At 43.4% G+C, this 21,335-nt stretch overlaps 1 protein-coding gene across 1 annotated transcript in view; it reads right to left on the bottom strand.

The window, feature by feature from the left end:
- The window catches only part of LOC126188476 (peroxidase-like), a 181,742-nt gene that overhangs the window by 8,339 nt on the left and 152,068 nt on the right, over window positions 1–21,335 (bottom strand). The window contains exon 15 of the mRNA XM_049930083.1: window positions 11,138–11,336. Within this exon, the coding sequence (XP_049786040.1) occupies window positions 11,138–11,336 (199 nt within the window). The remainder of the gene's footprint in view (window positions 1–11,137; window positions 11,337–21,335) is intronic.

Below are 21,335 nucleotides of genomic sequence, written 5' to 3'. Positions count from 1 at the left end.
GTCATCCTCGGGCAATGGATTTATGTGGACTTTGTACGGAGAAACGTGGGGTCAGCACACCGCTCTCTCGGTCGTTGTCGACATTAGACCTTGGAGCCGCTGCCTCTGAAACAGGCAGCTCCTCAACTGGATGCATCCCAGCCCAGTCCTCCTACCAAGAAAAAGTCCTTGGCAGCATCACTAATCGAACTCGGACGCTCCACATGGCAGCAATCTACACTGACCCCTCCCCTACGGAGGCGGTCGAATAAAGAACACAAATTTCCTACATGTGTCTGCAACAATTGTGTATTTTTATGAATAAAGTCGTCTAGATCATTTAATAATTTATTTATTTATAACAAAGTTTTTGCACTGCCATAATCAGATCTGTAATTAAGATTAAAGCAAAAAAAGAATGAGTGGCGTTAGTTGCACACCAGTAAACCCCCAGTTCTTTAAACAATCGAACACCGACATATAAAACAGTTTCAAACGTCAGATTGCTTTCAGTTTTAAACGTCAGATTGCTTTACAAATGAGTTAATATATTAAATATTTGACGTTATGCATGTAACCGAGGAAAAAAAATTGGGAAAGATTTGAAATTATGCTTGAAGTTCCTTGGAAGTCCCCATGTATTTTGAGAATGAAACACTAGATGAATATAATTTGGGTAATTTGAGCTCCATCTTAAGCAAAAGGGAGTTTTTCATGCATCTCAGTGCCTATCAGAATACCAAACCTTCGTCCAACTGGTGGGAGGCGGACAATACCGCAAAGCAGGGGATGGCCTATAGGGTTGAAGTATATGGGGACTTTGAGTGCTCAAGGACCGATATGGTAGCTGTGAAAGACCTGTAGAAACTCCGAAACCTGTCAGCTCTGGTGAAGCTGTAACAGGCCCACCTAGCTAGCAGTGGATCAACAACCAACTTTCAACAAGGGAACTAGCCTCGGAAAGAATGGATGTAAAAGGCAACGACCCGGCAAGGCAAACTGACAACGAATCAGAATTTTGAACATTAGAACACTGACAGGGAAGGGAGAGGGGACAGCGGATGTGGTGGAAAAGATAAAGCTAGACATTTCAGGAATGGGAGAGACAAAATGAAAAGGAGAAAGCGTTAGGGAACTGAGAAGAGGTTACAGGTTGTGTTGGAGTGGAAATGAGGAAGAAAACAAAAGGGAGTGGGAGTTGTTGTGAGGGTTAGCCTAAAATAAGAGGTACAAGTTTAAGGGACAGGATAATAAAGATCAGAATAATGACAAACAGAAGAAGTACAGAGGTGATTCAACTGTGTGTCCCTCGGGTGGGCTGTACATCTCAAGAGAAGGAGGACTTTGAGAAGTAACTACAAAATTAGTGAAATGGACAAGGATAATAGTCATGGGAGACTTGAATGCACACGTAGGGAATGAAAGACAAGGGTATGAAAATGTACTGGTAGCAGAAGTATGGGGAAGTAGAAATGAAAGACATTGCTGGAACTCTGTAAGAGAAATGGTTGAGTTAAGGTAACTCCTGGTTTCGGAAGAAAGATAGCCACCAAGTAACGTGATACAGCAGCAATCTAGCGCAGAAATCTTTGTTGGATTAAATTCTCTATGGCAGGGAAACGAAGAGGACTGCAACGGATACAAAGGTACACTACTGGCCATTAAAATTGTCACACCACGAAGATGACGCGCTACAGACGCGAAATTTAACCGACAGGAAGAAGATGCTGTGATATGCAAATGATTAGCTTTTCAGAGCATTCACACAACCTTGGCGCCGGTGGCGACACCTACAACGTGCTGACATGAGGAAAGTTTCCAACCGATTTCTCATACACAAACAGCAGTTGACCGGCGTTGCCCGGTGAAACGTTTTTGTGATGCCTCGTGTAAGGAGGAGAAATGCGTACAGTCACGTTTCAGACTTTGATAAAGGTCGGATTGTAGCCTATCGTGATTGCGGTTTATGGTATCGCGACATTGCGCTCGCGTTGGTCGAGATCCAATGACTGTTAGCAGAATATGGAATCGGTGGGATCAGGAGGGTAATACGGAACGCCGTGCTGGTTCCCAACCGCCTCGTATCACTAGCAGTCGAGGTGACAGGCATCTTATCCGCACGGCTGTAACGGATCGTGCAGCCACGTCTCGATCCCCGAGTCAACAGATGGGGACGTTTGCAAGACGACAACCATCTGCACGAACAGTTCGACGAAGTTTGCAGCAGCGTGGGCTATCAGCTCGTAGACCATGGCTGCGGTTACCCCTGACGCTGCATCACAGACAGGAGCGCCTGCGATGGTGTACTCATGGACGAACCTGGGTGCACGAATGGCAAAACGTCATTTTTTCGGATGAATCCAGGTTCTGTTTACAGCATCATGATGGTCGCATCCGTGTTTGGCGACAAGGCGGTGAACGCACATTGGAAGCGTGTATTTGTCATCGCCATACTGGCGTATCACCGGCGTGATGGTATGGGGTGCCATTGGTCACACGTCTCGGTCACCTCTTGTTCGCATTGACAGCACTTTGAACAGTGGACGTTACATTTCAGATGTGTTACGACCCATGGCTCTACCCTTCATTTGATCCCTGCGAAACCCTACATTTCAGCAGGATAATGCACGACCGCATGTTATAGGTACTGTACGGGCCTATCTGGATACAGAAAATGTTCGACTGCTGCCCTGGCCAGCACATTTCCAGATCTCTCCCCAATTTAAAACGTCTGGTCAATGATGGCCGAGCAACTGGCTCGTCACAATACGCCAGTCACTACACTTGATGAACTGTGGTATCGTGTTGAAGCTGTACCTGTACACGCCATCCAAGCTCTGTTTGACTCAATGCCTAAGCGTATCAAGGTCGTTATTACAGCCAGATGTGGTTGTTCTGGGTACTGATTTCTCAGGATCTATGCACCCAAATTGCGTGAAAATGTAGTCACATGTCAGTTATAGTATAATATATTTGTCTAATGAATACCCGTTTATCATCTGCATTTCTTCTTGGTATAGAAATTTTAATGGCCAATAGTGTACTATCGCTTGAAGCATTGGATAGTGACCACCAACTATTGGTAATGGGCACGGGAATCAGGAGGGAATGGGAGAAGGCAGAGAACCAGGAAAGGAGAATCAGAGTATGGAAACTGAAGGAAAAGGAATTCGAGAAAGAATATCAGGATATTATAAGGGGAAGGTTCCCAAAGGATCAACCAAAGGCAGGAGAAGAGGAATGAAGACAATTAAATGTGCTGTGGTAGAAGCTGTATAACTGTTTGTGGAAGGACAAGTGATAGAAAACAGAGGCACTATGGTGGAATGAAGGAGTCAAGGAGGTAGTGGAAAGGAAGAACAAGGTTCAGACTGTAGTTCAGAAAAAGGATGGAATTAGCAAGAGAGGACAATAAGAAAAAAATAGAGAGAGACCAATAAGACAGCGGCTGAGGAGAGAAGGAAGTGGATAGAAGAATGGACAAATATGATGGAAGAAGACAGCAGGATGGAACGGTAAAAAATAAGAGGAAAGGTTTGAGAGAGGCTGCAGCAATGATGGATAAAAAGGAGAAAAAGGTTAATAACAAAAAGACACTGAAGGTTGTGTGGAAGGAGTATTTTGAGCACTTGCTAAATTCGAACGGACTTGGAGATGAGGATAACAGACTACAGGAGGCAGACGTAAACTCACGGGGGAGGAGGAACTGACATGGAAGGAAATGCAAATGGCACTGGACAAGATGAAAGGAAGAAAGGCATACGGTGTGGACGAAGTAAGAGTCGAAATGCTGAAGGCAGAAGGGTAGGTTGGGAAACACTGGGTGTATGACGATTGTGTGCAAGGAGTAGAAGACTCCAGAAGATTGCAAGAGGGCACTAATTGTCCCTATACTCAAGAAAGAGAGTAGGAAGGATTGTAGAAACTACAGGGGAGTCACACTAATACCACATTGTGGCAAGATATATGAGAAGATCCTGGAGAGCATAATCCGAACAAGGGTCGAGAACAAATTGAGAGAGGAGCAGCATGGTTTCAGACCTAGAAGGTCAACTGTTGTCATCATAACTGCAGTGAGGTAGCTCCAGTAGCAGCACTACGAATTCGGAGAAGGTCTTCTGATGGCCGTTCTCGATATAGGAAAGGCATTTGATAGCGTCTATAGAAGAACGATCTGGAAAGCACTAGAAAAGAATGGGATGAAAAAAGAGACAACAAACAGAGTGAAGGAGATGTACTGTGGAAGTCTGTATGAAAGTGAGAAATGAACGGATGGATTGGTTCTAGCAAATAAGTTATGTGAACTGAGTAGTGCATTATCACCTATCCTTTCCATTGTGGCCTTAGATATAAAAATGACTAAGGTGGCAGAAAAAAACTGGAGAACGCAAGATTGAAAGCAATAGCATTCGCGGATTACTTGATGAATTGGAGAAACAGGGAGGAAGAGATTCAGGAACAGCTAGATGCTTGGGAAGAAACAGTGAGACAGTATGGAACGAAATTTAATATAAACAAATGTGAGATCCTAGAAATAAAGATAGAACAACTAGCGGAGTAAGGGTTGGGGGGTGAACAATAGAAGAAGATGGAAAGTGTCAAGTACTTGGAAAGTGTGATGAAGAAATTGGAATAAATGAGAAAAAAAATCAGTGAACGTGGTAGACAGGCAGAAGCATTCGTGCGAAGTGTAAGGTACCTACCTGGTTTGGAACCAAGACATCCTACAAAAAAGTAAAGAAATAATACACAGAAGTCACTACATCCCAATGCTGATCCATGCATCTGAAACATAGGCAATGAAGAAAAAAGATGTAAGCATGTTACGTGCGCATGAAATGGAGTCCCTCGAGTGGGCGCAACAATGAGAGATAGGATGAGGAACCAAAGGGTAAGGGAAATTTTTAAAAGAGTAAACCGCCACTTGACTCTGTATTATTATAGTTGTCTTTTGTACAATACAGATTTCGGCTTTTATGCCATTGTCAGGTAGAGTGCTAAAGATTGTTAGACTGTTATTAAATCATATTTGTTAAGTCAGTCCAAAGCAGGTAAGTGAGGCTAACACATGTCTTTAAGATGTAACTATGAGAAACAGTGAAAGAGAAACCCTTGCAGAGGAGGACAGAAACATCAAGGCAGAGGTGGTATGGGCGCTTAAAGAGAATGGAAAACAAGAAGATTCCCAAGAAGATACATGAAATGGAGATGCGAAGGAAACGGGCGAGAGGAAGACCAAAGGTTAAATGACTGAAAAGTATGAAGGAGTGCGTTGAAAAAAGAGGTGAGGAACAGTGTGTAAACAAAAAGATGATGAGAAAACAGAGAATTAGACGGACAGCCTTCTGTTCGAAACAGACCCAGCCTGGTGCTGAAAACTTTTGAGATAAGTATGATGATGATCTCCTGAACTATGATATACTTTGCAAGGATATTCAGTAGTATATATGGATACTGTCTGCAAACTGTATTACGAATAGTGTCATTAGTAAGGCAGTAATAAATTGAAACGTCATGTCTGGTGATGCAGTTTTATTGAATGAACAGCGAAGATGTAGTAAGCGTTAAACTTCTTTAATCATTTTGTCAGCGAGAAAAAGTTCGTAAATCTTTGAAATTATGTGCAAAGTTTGTTGAAAGTCGCTTTGTGCTCTGATTCTCAAATACTGAATGAATAAATTGCGGGTATTTGCGCGTCGCCAGTTACGCTGCCTCATGACAAACACATGGTTTCTAACTGTAATACTTGTCCTACTGTGTTAAACTTTTGACATAGGAATATGCTTCTTAATAAGTAGATTATGAAAGGATTTGAAACTTTAAATTCGAAATAAGTACGCAAAATATTACAAATTAAATTTTTGCCACTGGAAGTTGCCAGAGAGGAAACCTGCAACTGATACTGGGTTCTGGGTTCCGGTATCTGGGATAGTTGCTTAATAATATACACTGTCCAGCGATGTTAATGTGGTCAGATGTCAACAGCCTGAAGAACCACCTTTTGCAGCACGAATCGCTGCGAGACAGGTTAGGAAGAGAGCCAATGAGGGTCTGGGAGGTACCAGCGCTGAGCCATGCCGACTCAAGGGCCGTGGACAGCTGCGTTAGATTTCTCAGCTGAAGATCCATAGTGCAAACAGCCCGGTCGATGTGGTCCCACAGGTTCTCGATCCGGTGGCGAGTGGAGTACGATAAACCATCTTGCTGCTCTTCGAACCATGCCCGTACACTGAGAGCCGTGTGCCACGTCGTACTGACCTGCAGGTAGTCACCATGCTGCCGAGGAAAAGCGAACTGCATGTAGGTGTGGACTTGGTCCTCAAGGACAGATGCATACTTGTTTTGATCCTTTGTGCCTTCCAGAATGACGAGATCACCTAGAGAATGCCACGAAAACATTCTCCAGACCATAACGCTCCACCCTCCCATCTGGATCCTTCCGACGATTGTTGCAGGGTATTTTCTTTCAGACATTTCATCCCGTACATGCCAATGGCCATCTGTCTGAAGCACCATTAAACGTGATTAATCTGAAAAGGACGCCTGTCACCATTCATGTCCAGTTGCGGTATTGGCATGTAAATTCCAGGATTTGTCGTCAATGCACAGCAGTGGGCATGGGTTCATAAACCCCTACCTGCTGCAGAGGCCCTTATGCAGCAATATTCGCTGAACAGTCGTTGATGAGACACTGTTGGTGGCCCTTTGGTTCATCTTGGCAGCCCGTTGCTTTACAATTGCACTTCTATTCGTCAGTACACACCTCCGCAGCCGCCGCTCACCCATATCATCTATGGCCCGTGGTGTGCCACAGTTGCCTTTGCTCCGCTTTTGGATGCCCCCATTTTGCCATGCACGGTATACTTTAACCCCGGCGGCACTCGAACAGTTTGCAAACTTGGCCGCTTCGGAAATGCCTTCACCCTTGGCCTGCCAGTCAATGATCGGGCTGTGTTGGACATCAGAAAAATCGCTCCGTTTCCGCATGACAATGACTGCACTATTTTCTGCATCCCCTCGCAAGCTTTATATACCCTCCACTGCTAGAGCTGCCACGGACCGATTGTGAGTGGTTTTTGCACAATGACGTCGAACATAAGCCTTGGTCACATTAATCTGACTTGGCCGTGTAAATTGCCAGGAATTACAAGTTATGCTATGTTATGCTATGTTAACCGGGGACCTAGAAATGACGGAGAGGCACCATCTCCACCGCAGCCGCAGTGGTCCGCAACTCCACGACGACTACCGCAGTCCACTTCACCCCTCCGCCGCCCACACCGAACCCAGGGTTATTGTGCGGTTCGGCCCCCGGTGGACCCACCAGGGAACGTCTCACACCAGACGAGTCTAACCCCTATGTTTGCGTGGTAGAGTAATGGCGGTGTACGCGTACGTGGAGAACTTGTTTGCGCAGCAATAGCCGACATAGTGTAGATGAGGCGGAATAAGGGGAACCAGCCCGCATTTGCCGAGGCAGATGGAAAACCGCCTAAAAACCATCCACAGACTGGCCGGTTCACCGGACCTCGACACAAATCCGCCGGGCGGATTCGTGCCGGGGACCGGCGCTCCTTCCCGACCGGAAAGACGTGCGTTAGACCGCACGGCCAACAGGGCAGGCCTGGAATTACAAGTACTCTGCATTAATTCAACTTGGAATATTTTTAATTTTGAAGACCATCTCTCATTTTATATGCATACCAGTTGAAGAATTAGATTTGACTAAACGTGTTTATAATGTGCGATCTTCATAAACAGTAATAGAAATTAGTATAAAGGCATGGATATTCGTAGGAAAATTAACATTGTCGGTTGGTACAGTTATGCGCAGTGTGTATGCAGTAGCATGATACCCAGTACACTGACATATTCAGTCAAATGATATCGCATTTGATGTCAGTAGTACGGTATATAGCAAGACATCAGCGATTCAGATGACAGAGGGTGGAACTGGATATGAAGGCAGTCGGCTCTGCGCGATGTTACTGTGCCTGTACATGCCTTTCCTGCAGACAGAAAACAGACACCATTAGTGACAGTGCGTATTGTGTACATAAACGAAGACTGTGACACTGCCACGCGGAAAACAGTTATCATGTGATGAAAAAACAAAAATTGGTATGTACAAGGGAATGGGACTCTACAATCGTCAAATCGCCAAGAAGTTGAACCTTTCGAACGCAGTGATTTATAATTTCGTTAGATTCGAACAAGATATGGAGAGAACGGGATATATGGGAAAAGCAGAAAATATCTGAGGCATCTAAACGGTTACGCTTGCGCAAATCAAGGGGCACAAACCGTTACTATTGTTCTCCAACTTTTTGCTGTTTTACAGTTGCCATTACCTGCCAGACGTGTACAACACATTTTGTTAAATGACAAACACCTTGCATTGAAGAAACGACTGCAGAAGCCAGGTCTAACACCGAAACATAAACAGGGTAAACTGGAGTTTACTGAAAACCATACGTCATGGATTTGAGAATGGAATAAAGTGATGTACAGTGATGAGAAGAAGTTTAATTTAGATGGTGAGGATGGAATTCAGTGTGGTTGGTAAGATCTGAGAAAAGAGGAGCAGGTAAGAAGGAGTAGAAATTTTGGTGGTGGAACGGTTATGATTCGGGCAGCATTGCTTGGGTGAACACTAGAATGAACTGTAATATGTACACTGAGATGCTGGAGACAGAATGGACTAGAATGTATTAGGACCTGAGGGACAAAAGCGTAATGTTTCAACAAGATAACGCATCTGTCCACGTTTCTGCAGAAGAAAAAAGTAGTTTTAAAATGAAGATATCCATGACCTGCTCTGGCCTGCGCGTAGCCCGGATTTGGACCCGGTGGAAAACCTTTGGGGAATAGTTGCAAGGCGTGTTTATGGAGCGCAATTTGACTCCATATATGAGATGAAAAGAGCGGTGTGAGAAGATTGGGCGACAGTTTCACTGCAAGAACTACAAACCCTAGCTAAATCAACGCCGAAGATAATAGTTGAGATAATTGGGGATGGAGGTTGGACAAAGTACTAACAATGCAATAACACAAGGGGACAATGAATACTTCTATACCGATTTCCATCCAGGGACTGCAAACGACTTATTTTGTTACTGATGTTATGAAAGAAACCAATGACTGTTTATGTCTTATATGTATCTACTACTTACATACACGGAAGCACCAAAGAAACTGGTATAGGTATGCGTATTCAAATACAGAGATAAGTAAACAGGTAGAATACGGCGCTGCGGTCGGCAACACCTATATAAGATAACAAGTGTCTAGCGCAATTGTTAGATCGGTTACTGCTGCTACAGTGGTAGGTTATCAAGATTTAAGCGAGTGTGAGCGTGTTGTTATAGTCGGCGCACGAGCGATGGGACACAGCATCTCCGAGATAGTGATGAAGTGAGGATTTTCCTGTACGACCATTTCAAGAGTGTACCGTGAATGTTAGGAACCCGGTAAAATATCAAATCTTCAACATCGCTACGGCCGGAAAAAATCCTGCAATAACGGGACCAACGATGACTGAAGAGAATTATTCAACGTGACAGAAGTGCAACCCTTCCGCAAATTGCTGCAGATTTGAATTCTGGACCATCAACAAGATCAGCATGCTAACCATTGAAGAAGCATCGTTGATATGAGCTTTCGGAGCCGAAGGCCCACTCATGTACCTTTGATGACTGCACGACACAAAGCTTTATGCCTGCCTGGGCCCGTCAACATCGACATTGGACTGCTGATGACTGGAAATACCGGGTGATCAAAAAGTCAGTATAAATTTGAAAACTTAATAAACCACGGAATAATGTAGATAGAGAGGTAAAAATTGACACACATGCTTGGAATGACATGGGGTTTTATTAGAACCAAAAAAAACAAAACAAAGTTCACAAAATGTCCGACAGATGCGCGTAGTTTGGTGATGATCGTGTGCTCATCCGCCACTTTCGTCATGCTTGGTCTCCCAGGTCCCCAGACCTCAGTCCGTGCGATTATTGGCTTTGGGGTTACCTGAAGTCGCAAGTGTATCGTGATCGACCGACATCTCTAGGGATGCTGAAAGACAACATCCGACGTCAGTGCCTCACATAACTCCGGACATGGTTTACAGTGCTGTTCACAACATTATTCCTCGATTACAGCTATTTTTGTGGAATGATCGTGGACATATTGAGCATTTCCTGTAAAGAACATCATCTTTGCTTTGTCTTACTTTGTTATGCTAATTATTGCTATTCTGATCAGATGAAGCGCCATCTGTCGGACATTTTTTGAACTTTTTTTTGTTCTAATAAAACCCCGTGTCATTCCAAGCATGTGTGTCAATTTGTACCTCTCTATCTACATTATTCCGTGATTTATTCAGCTTTCAAATCTATACTGACTTTTTGATCACCCGGTATGTTGGTTAGTCGGACACATCTCGTTTCAAATTGTATCGACCGGATGGAGACGACCTCATGAACCCATAGACCCCGCATACCAACAGGGAACTGTTGAAGCTGATGGAGGCTCTATAATGGTGTCGGGCGTGTGCAGTTGGAGTGATATGGAACCCCTGATACGTCTAAATACGACTCTGACAGGTGACGCGTATGTAAGCATCGTGTCTGATCACCTGCATCCATTCATGCCCCATTGTGCATTCCGACGGCCTTTGGCAAATCCAGCAGGACAATTCGGCAGCCCACACGTCCAGAATTGCTACAGAGTAGCTCCAGGAACATTCTTCTGAGTTTAAACGCTTCCGCTGGGCATCAAACTCCCCAGACGTGGAGATTATTGAGCGTATCTGGGATGCCTTGCAACGTGCTGTTCAGAAAAGATCTTCAGCCCCTCGTACTCTTTTTGATTTATGGACAGCCCTACATGATTCATGGTGTCAGTTCCCTCCAGCACTACTCCAGACAGTCAAGTCCATGCCACATCGTGTTGCGGCACTTCTGCGTGCTCGTGGGGGCCCTACACGATATTAGGCAGGTGTCCCAGTTTCTTTGGCTCTTCAGTGTAATAATTCTTAGGAACCCTGCCTTTATATTGATTTCCACTATCGTATCTATGATGTATCACTGTAACGATGGTTTGGGAATTAAAGGTAAGTCAGCAGGGAACACAAAAATGAAGAAGAGGAGGAGAAGTGTACCTTCGGTGAAGGAGGACGGCTGGTCGGACTCCTCGTAGAAGAAGCGGTCGCCTCTGCGCAGGCGCGCGAACTGGTCGCCCACGAGGCAGACCAGCGTGGGGCCGAGGAGTGCCCCCGGCAGCGGCCGCTCCGCCACGGCGCCCACGAACAGGTCCACCTCCCGCGGCGAGCTGTACAGCTGACGCAGAGCCGACACCGCCTGCAACACCAGCATCTCCGTACGAGCAGTGCGAAACCTAATCGGCATTTAATAGTTCTCTTAAATGACCAAACATATTTCATCACCTTTGTGTCGTCATCAGTGGACGCCTGTACTCACAAGGGGACCACGAAGTTTGGAACGCGGATTTCCTGCAAACTTCGTACACTCGTAGTACTCCATGAGGACAATAAAATGTGTAAGCAGTAGCGCGTACTTCTGAAACGTTACTGAGTAAATCGCAAGATAATTTCGGTCGTCAAATATATACCTGTGCGTGGCCATTTTTACCATGAAGCGCCGGCAGCCGAGTGGTTCGCCGGCACGGTAGCTCAGCGTGTTCGGTCAGAGGTTTAACTACTCTCTGTAATAAAAAAACTGAGTGAACGGATCAACGAAGAACCTAAATGGGTGTCATCGGGCGTCCGCCCCGAACAAATTCCACGAGAAATATAGAACAAAATGAGATCATACAAAAAAAAGTGGTTAGCCTTCAAGCCCCGTAATCTCTGGATCACTGGATCGAGTCCTGTTCATCGTTTTTTTTTTTCATTTTCAACACAATCATATTCTTTACTCTTTATATTACAATTGATATAATGGGAAAAATGCGTGTAATCGGATGAACTTTTATTAAATTTACAATGCCATTTGGAAGTCTACAAATTTTTGTTATCACAAATAATATAGTATTCATATATAGTATTCATAATATAGTATTCATAACTATGATGGATTGGGGGGAAGGAATGAAAGAGGAAGCCGCCTTGTAGAATTTTGCACAGAGCATAACTTAATCATAGCCAACACTTGGTTCAAGAATCATAAAAGAAGGTTGTATACCTGGAAGAATCCTGGAGATACTAAAAGGTATCAGATAGATTATATAATGGTAAGACAGAGATTTAGGAACCAGGTTTTAAATTGTAAGACATTTCCTGGAGCAGATGTGGATTCTGACCACAATCTATTGGTTATGAACTGCAGATTGAAACTGAAGAAACTGCAAAAAGGTGGGAATTTAAGGAGATGGGACCTGGATAAACTGAAAGAACAAGAGGTTGTAGAGAGTTTCAGGGAGAGCATAAGGGAACAATTGACAGGAATGGGGGAAAGAAATACAGTAGAAGAAGAATGGGTAGCTCTGAGGGATGAAGTAGTGAAGGCAGCAGAGGATCAAGTAGGTAAAAAGACGAGGGCTAATAGAAATCCTTGGGTAACAGAAGAAATATTGAATTTAATTGATGAAAGGAGGAAATATAGAAATGCAGTAAATGAAGCAGGCAAAAAGGAATACAAACGTCTCAAAAATGATATCGACAGGAAGTGCAAAATGGCTAAGCAGGGATGGCTAGAGGACAAATGTAAGGATGTAGAGGCTTGTCTCACTAAAGGTAAGATAGATACTGCCTACAGGAAAATTAAAGAGACCTTTGGAGAGAAGAGAACCACTTGTATGAATATCAAGAGCTCAGATGGCAACCCAGTTCTAAGCAAAGAAGGGAAGGCAGAAAGGTGGAAGGAGTATATAGAGGGTTTATACAGGGGCGATGTACTTGAGGACAATATTATGGAAATGGAAGAGGATGTAGATGAAGACGAAATGGGAGATAAGATACTGCGTGAAGAGTTTGACAGAGCACTGAAAGACCTGAGTCGAAACAAGGCCCAGGGAGTAGACAACATTCCATTTGAACTACTGATGGCCTCGGGAGAGCCAGTCATGGCAAAACTCTACCATCTGGTGAGCACGATGTATGAGACAGGCGAAATACCCTCAGACTTCAAGAAGAATATAATAATTCCAATCCCAAAGAAAGCAGGTGTTGACAGATGTGAAAATTACCAAACTATCAGTTTAATAAGTCACAGCTGCAAAATACTAACGCGAAGTCTTTACAGACGAATGGAAAAACTGGTAGAAACTGACCTCGGGAAAGATCAGTTTGGATTCCGTAGAAATGTTGGAACACGTGAGGCAATACTGACCTTACGACTTATCTTAGAAGAAAGATTAAGAAAAGGCAAACCTACGTTTCTAGCATTTGTAGACTTAGAGAAAGCTTTTGACAATGTTAACTGGAATACTCTCTTTCAAATTCTGAAGGTGGCTGGGGTAAAATACAGGGAGCGAAAGGCTATTTACAGTTTGTACAGAAACCAGATGGCAGTTATAAGAGTCGAGGGGCATGAAAGGGAAGCAGTGGTTGGGAAAGGAGTAAGACAGGGTTGTAGCCTCTCCCCGATGTTATTCAATCTGTATATTGAGCAAGCAGTAAAGGAAACAAAAGAAAAATTCGGAGTAGGTATTAAAATTCATGGAGAAGAAGTAAAAACTTTGAGGTTCGCCGATGACATTGTAATTCTGTCAGAGACAGCAAAGGACTTGGAAGAGCAGTTGAACGGAATGGACAGTGTCTTGAAAGGAGGATATAAGATGAACATCAACAAAAGCAAAACGAGGATAATGGAATGTAGTCAAATTAAGTCGGGTGATGCTGAGGGAATTAGATTAGGAAATGAGACACTTAAAGTAGTAAAGGAGTTTTGCTATTTAGGGAGTAAAATAACCGATGATGGTCGAAGTAGAGAGGATATAAAATGTAGACTGGCAATGGCAAGGAAAGCGTTTCTCAAGAAGAGGAATTTGTTAACATCGAGTATAGATTTAAGTGTCAGGAAGTCGTTTCTGAAAGTATTTGTATGGAGTGTAGCCATGTATGGAAGTGAAACATGGACGATAACTAGTTTGGACAAGAAGAGAATAGAAGCTTTCGAAATGTGGTGCTACAGAAGAATGCTGAAGATAAGGTGGGTAGATCACGTAACTAATGAGGAGGTATTGAATAGGATTGGGGAGAAGAGAAGTTTGTGGCACAACTTGACTAGAAGAAGGGATCGGTTGGTAGGACATGTTTTGAGGCATCAAGGGATCACAAATTTAGCATTGGAGGGCAGTGTGGAGGGTAAAAATCGTAGAGGGAGACCAAGAGATGAATACACTAAGCAGATTCAGAAGGATGTAGGTTGCAGTAGATACTGGGAGTTGAAGAAGCTTGCACAGGATAGAGTAGCATGGAGAGTTGCATCAAACCAGTCTCAGGACTGAAGACCACAACAACAACAACAACTATCGGCTAGTAAACGACCAAACGCATAAAGTGATACTGAAAATATATGCTTGTCCGTGTCTTCGAAATTATTCGTATTTAATCGAAAGAGAACGAGAAATTGCTTCTCGTGAAGACGCTATTAAAATACACTCGATACTGCATGACCATTTATCAGCGCCGATATTTAACTAAATGCTGCGTTGTGCGTGGTTTGCTTCCAAATTATCGACTGAAAGAGAGGCTTTTGAAAATGTTAACGAGGTTTGTTTTTCCACAGAAAATCTCAAAAGACCTTCCGTATGCGGAAACATAGCGTTAATTCAATGCAGCTGGTGCTGTTTAACTTTATGTTTTCCATGTTTTTACGAAAAATACCATCCTGCAACCTGCACTCGCAATGTCGAAAGCGACGATTAATTGTACATCTTTCGAAAGGCATCTGTGCCGCTCAAAACTAGAAGGTAACAAGTAGTTTCGGGCTCCTTCCAGGTATAAGGGATTTCTCAAATCACGGACAAGCATACATTTTCAGTATCACTTTATGCGTTTGGTCGTTCACTAGCCGATAGTTACGAATACTATATTATTTGTGATAGTAAAAGTTTGTAGACTGCCAAATAATATTGTAAATTTAATAAAAGTTTATCCGATCACACGTATTTTTCCCATTATATCAATTGTAATATTAATAGTAAAGAAAATGACTGTGTTGAAAATAAAAAAAAACTGACGAACGGGACTCGATCCAGCGACCCAGCGATTACGGGGCTTGAAGCATAACCCCTTTTTTGTTTTTTTGTGATTGATCGTTGTATATTGTAGTTGTGTTTGGTCGTTGCGGACGTCGCAAGACATCCTGTTCAAGTTCGGTGGTTCATCCTTCCACTCAGTTTTTTATTACAGAGGCCAACCGGCTCTCAACCGAACACGCTGAGCTACCGTGCCGGCTATTATTATTTATTTTTTTTGTCTCATTTTTGTTCGTTGTATCTGCTCGGTGCGGACATCCCAAGACACTCGTTTCAATTCGTCGTTGATCCATTAACTCAGTTTTTTTTTATTACAGAGGGCATCTAACCCTCTGACCGAACACGCTGAGTTACCGTGCCGGCTTTACGCTGAGCTACCGTGCCGGCACCACTCGGCTGCCAGCGCTTCATGGTAAAATGGCCACGCAAAGGTATATATTTGACGACCGAAATTATCTTGCGATTTACTCAATAACGTTTGAGAAGTACGCGCTACTGCTTACACATATTGTTGTCCTCATCGAGTACTACGAGTGGACAAAGTTTGCAGTAAATCCGCGTTCCAAACGTCGTGGCCTCCCCTTGTCAATTCTGGAAAATGTGTGACGTTAACGGGTTAGTGACATGACGCTTACCGACGATAAATAAATTCATTTCTGTTGTATTATGGTAAATTTTCCAGACAGAGAAACAGGAATAGTGAAGTCTGGAGTACGAGCTTGTTAAATTCCCCGTTGATGGAAGATGATGAGAAAGGCCAGCTGCAAGCTTTAAGGTTCGTTCGGCTAAAGGTGTCTCTGCCGGGTGAAATCGTTCTCAAACCGTCTGTACTGCGCATGCTCAGCTACACGATACGTCAGAACCCTTTCACGCGTTTTATTGTCTGCCCATACGTAGCGCTAGTTGGCGTCTTTGCTCAAGTGTTTCTGATTTAAATAATGAAACAGTGCACTCGGTACGTTTTTTTTTTTTCGTGCTTAGCACTACGCGTTTCGAGAATTTGTTTACACTGTCAGGAGAAAATATTTACTTAAATATTTTGTTTACGGTTTGTATGTGTGTTCTGTCTCTCTTGTACACTACTCTGTCGTCTTTTTGAGGTTGTAAGGCATCTGCTGTGCCTCCTACATCATGCAGAAAATCTCACACACAATGTGAAATTTCACAAAAAGTATGAGTTATGGCTTGCGTGTGGATCGTTTCCTGCGCAATGGGGGAGGCACAGTATCTTACAACCTCCAAAGACTGCAGTGCAAGACAGACAGCAAAACACACCAAATACCAATGTAAATATCTGATCATGACCATCAGAAATTCTCGAAACGTGTCGTGCTAAGCATGAAAAAATACGTAAGTGGTGCAGCGTTTCATTATTTAAAGAATGAATGACAGTAGCAGGCTTTCCAAAATATTTATTAATAATGAAATTGAGTCAGACGTTTCTGATTCCTGCTTATGTTGGCACTTATTGGAGAAGCGGTGATACGTAATGTTAACAGAAGTTCGTAATTATTCGTGACACCACTTTGCCTCATCAACATCCTGTTTTCTTTTACATAGATTGGTTATATACATTTGATGACAAATTTGATAAGCATGTCTTATTGATTTTGGTGATACAAATTTTATTGCTGATTCACAGTACATTACAGATAATTAGTACCAATGTCAATGAACTACAAACTAGTAAGTGCCGAAACATTGCAATGCTTGAAATAATCTAATAAGAAGAAAAATTTTCGTTGGTTTAGTTGCTAGGGTACGGCTGAAATGTGTCCATCGGTTGTAAATCTGGCATGCAGCTTAATTTCACTAACGTGTATGTAACGAAAAAGTATGCTTATTTCTACCTATGCCATCGCCCGTCTAAAATGAGAGGTGAGTTAATGTCTGCATTTCATATATAGCCATGAGTATATTATGTGAATCCCAATTATCGTATCTTGTGATCGGATCCTTATATGGAAGAAACCAATAAATTTAGATTTGTTCTTGATAATCCCGTAAAGTCGAAAATGCGTAAACAGTGTCTCCAGGCTCTACGTGTAGCACCCCCGCAGAAACTTTACGTAACTGATTTTTTAAAGTAACCGAAGAAAATTAAGAGAAGGCCAGTAGTTTCAGTAATTTCCGTGACATACTGTTGCTTCACGCTCCTCCTATGTGTCGCACACATTCAAGTTTAAACATGGGTGATAACGTTGCAGCCGGCCGCTGTGGCCGAGCGGTTCTAGGCGCTTCAGTCTGGAACCGCGCGACTGCTACGGTCGCAGGTTCGAATCCTGCCTTGGGCATGGATGTGTGTGATGTCCTTAGGTTGGTGAGGTTTAAGTAGTTCTAAGTTCTAGGGGACTGATGACCTCAGATGTTAAGTTCCATAGTGCTCAGAGCCATTTTGATAACTTGCTCATTACTTTGCCACACATAGAAATTACATACATGTCTTTACGTCTTTCCCGTAACACATCTGACAAGCAGCTCGCTTCTCAGTTTTTCCCTTACCGGACAGGATGTACCTTTCTAAAGTCAGTACAGTTTTTACATGACTTATTTATGAAGGTCACTGATAAATGTTAATTTAACATTAAACAGATATTGGTAGCTTTAACATAACATCTCCAATTCTACGAAAACATCACATACAATGTAAATACAATTTAGCTTATTTGATCAAGCCAACGGCCTTGCCGCAGTGGTAACACTGGTTCCCGTCAGATCACCGAAGTTACGCGTTGTCGGGCTGCGCTAGTACTTGGATGGGTGATCATCCGGTCTGCCGAGCGCTGTTGGCAAGCGGGGTGCCTTCAGCCCTTGTTAGGTAAACTGAGGAACTATTTGAATGGGAAGTAGCGGGTCCGGTCTCGTAAACTTATATACGGCCGGGAGAGCGGTGTGCTGACCACATGCCCCTCCGTATCCGTATCCACTGGCGCCTGTGAACTGAGGATGACACGGCGGCCGGTCGGTACCGTTTGGCCTTCCCAGCCCTTTTCGGACGGAGTTTAGTTTAGCTTTTATGTTTGATCAACTAGTTGTTATTAATATCTTTACAGACAATTACAGTTTAATGTTTTCCTTTTTCCACACACTGCTTTTCAGTTTTTAAATGTTGTTTAAATATTACAAAATTCCAGACATGCTGTTAGTGCAGTAGTTGTGTGAATTAGGCGTGTTTCTAAAATTCAATTTAAGACACAATACGTATGTAATACTTGAATTGTATCCCAATACAACAGTTGTGTCATAATCTAAACTGTATTGTGTTGACTGTGTCCTGCAAGCATTCCACTGAGATAAAAATTATTGGAGGATAACAATTTATTAAAAAGACGTAGATTTTGAAGCATAGTACACTGGTGTCTACAATTAAAGCAATAAATGGAAAATTTGCAAGTTTGCGTTTATTTTGGCACAAAACAGTATAAGCAGATGTTAGTAAAATTGTGTAATATGCATAAAGGTAGACAAAAATGTTCTTCGTTTTTTGCAACTTGACGGAGTTGCACACACATTAGGACAACTGGTTAATATGCTCAGTATGCTGTGTGCGCATCTCTGGCAGCAATACATGTCTGACCACAACAGGGCATGCCGTAAATGGTATCATCAATCTCATGTGGAGGCCATAATGCTCATTCTTCCTGCAGAGCCGCTCGCAAGTCTTGGAGAGTGGTCGGTGGGTGGTGACATGATGCAGCCCGCCCCCCTATCGCATCCCAGACTTGCCCTATGGGACACAAATCGGGAGAGCGATGAAGCCACGCTATGCGGGCAGAATCTTCTGTTTCTAAGAAAACACCGCTGCTCTATGAGGTAGAGCATTATCGTCCATCGGTACGAAGTCTGAGCCCACAGTACCTCGCAGCTACCGCACAAGAGATCCTAAGATTTCGTCATGATGCCAGACAGCAGTTAAATCTTTCCGATTCATCCGAAAATTTCATGAAGAGATGTTCGCGTGGTCAACATAATCCATACCCACACCATTAGTATCCCCCTCGGTATCGGTTTCCTTCCACAATGTTTCGGTCCCGAAATCGTGTTCCACGTCCCCTTCAGATGCGAATCCGTCGAGGATCACTCTCCAGACCAAATCAGGGCACACCTGTGAAATGAATTGCCCCACTGTTCGACCGTCCAAGTGTTGACGACTCCACTTTAGACGTTGTCCTTCTGTGAAGAGGCGTCAGAAGTACACATGCGGAAGGTCCGCGACAATTAACGCCACTCTTCGAAGTCTTCTGTTCACCGTTTGGCTCGATACAACACATAGAGTGAATGCTGCGAGGTCAGATGCCAGTTGACGTGCAGTACTAAGGCGGTACGGTCGCGTCCTTACAGTCAAATAACGGTCTTCTCTTTCTGATGTCACACGTAGTCAGCAATGCCCTGGTCTTCGTGATAGAGTTTCGGTCTCCATAAACTGTCGCCACATCCGAAAAACAACAGAACGATTCACGTTAAGCCGTCGGGCCACATCAGCTTGCGACTGTCCAGCTTCCATTCTTCCTATGGCCCTCCACCGCAGAGAGTCTGGTAGGCGTCTTCTCTGTGCCACACTGCACCGTCTGTGACAGTGTACATAGCGATTGTGGATGTGGGACAACCCGGCAAACACTAACCCGCTTGATAGGTGCTCTGACGTCATCGTTGGCGTTGGCGTTGTTGTCCCTTGACCGGAGTGCCACAGTCGGTGCAGAACACGATCGTACGGGTTGACAGTTTGTATGATTACATTGTGAATTAGAACAAAACGGGAAAATAGCTGTTTGTTGCTTTAATTTTGGACACCAGTGTATTTACTGTGTCATCTGCAACGAAAAGATGTTATTTTGAGTGGAAATTCGCCAGTTAACAAGTCCAGCTGTCTATAAATGTAATTTTGTTGCACGAAAATATTCTCGGACTGTAACTTATACTGAATAACTGTAACAAATCATTTTATCTGTGACGGTAAATTTGTTCTGTGAAAATGCTTCGGGACCAAATTTTCACGCAATAAAATTACTTGTATAGATAAAGTGATCTGTTAAACTCACGATAATATCGTTTTGTCGGATGTGCAGCAACGTAAGGAAAGGTCGTACAGAAGCTAACACTTCAGACAATATGCAGTACTCATAACAGACATAAAAGCTTTTAGGCCTATTTTTCGTTCTGCTATTATTACTCAAAATATATTTGCGACCGAGCGAGGTGCCGCAGTGGTTAGTTACATTGGACTCGCATTCGGGAGGATGACGGTTCAATCCCGCGTCCGGCCATCCTGATTTAGGTTTTACGTGATTTCCCTAAATCGCTCCAGGCAAATGCCGGGATGGTTCCTCTGAAAGGGCATGGCCGACTTCCTTCCCCATCCTTTCCTAATTCGATGAGACCGATGACCACGCTGTCTGGTCTCCTTCCCCAAACAACCAAACCAAACCAATATATTTGCGTTTCACAGAACTGAATAAATGAACCAACTGATGATGGTACAAAATTCCTCAAACTTGTGTAAATAACAGGCGATCCTAAATTCACATACACTTTGTTTATAGTATTGACAGAAGGATACTGCAGTGTATCAAGGTGGAAATTATGAAAAGGGCGGCGCATCAGAGCACACAAGATATTTTCATTAGCTTATTAGGCCAAGATTTACTTGGAAGAAATTCGTTTGGTTGTAAAAATATTTTAAAAATTTCTCACTGGATGAACCATTATTAAAAGAATGGTATATTCCAACTGGTTGTTAATTACGACTGCCTCGCTAACCCATACATAATGTGCGTCGTGAAATCACGTGACATTACTGAGAAGTTGTCATGCAATTCTGTCCACGTGGCGCACAGCAAGACTTCAGACTAATAGATGACACTTGCTGAATGTAAATACCTGCCGGTATTCGCTTACACAAAAATCATGAGGACCCAGAACACTGGCTTTTCAATTTCTCAAACGGCTGCACTTGCCATTTCAGACGAGCTAATGTTCGGCGACTAGCAGACTACTAAACGCAGAAATTTATCATTCACTGCAGAAGTTTTCAGGTCGCCAACGTATACAAGATGCCTACGCTCTGCACAGTGCTCAAGCAGACTCCCAGTGCGTCATATGCGTGTCGTACTTAGTCACCAACGAAGCAGTGTACCGAA

Source organism: Schistocerca cancellata, chromosome 1, assembly GCF_023864275.1.
Source record: "Schistocerca cancellata isolate TAMUIC-IGC-003103 chromosome 1, iqSchCanc2.1, whole genome shotgun sequence".
NCBI classification, from domain to species: Eukaryota; Metazoa; Arthropoda; class Insecta; order Orthoptera; family Acrididae; genus Schistocerca; species Schistocerca cancellata.
This window is presented reverse-complemented; position numbering and strand designations above follow the sequence as displayed.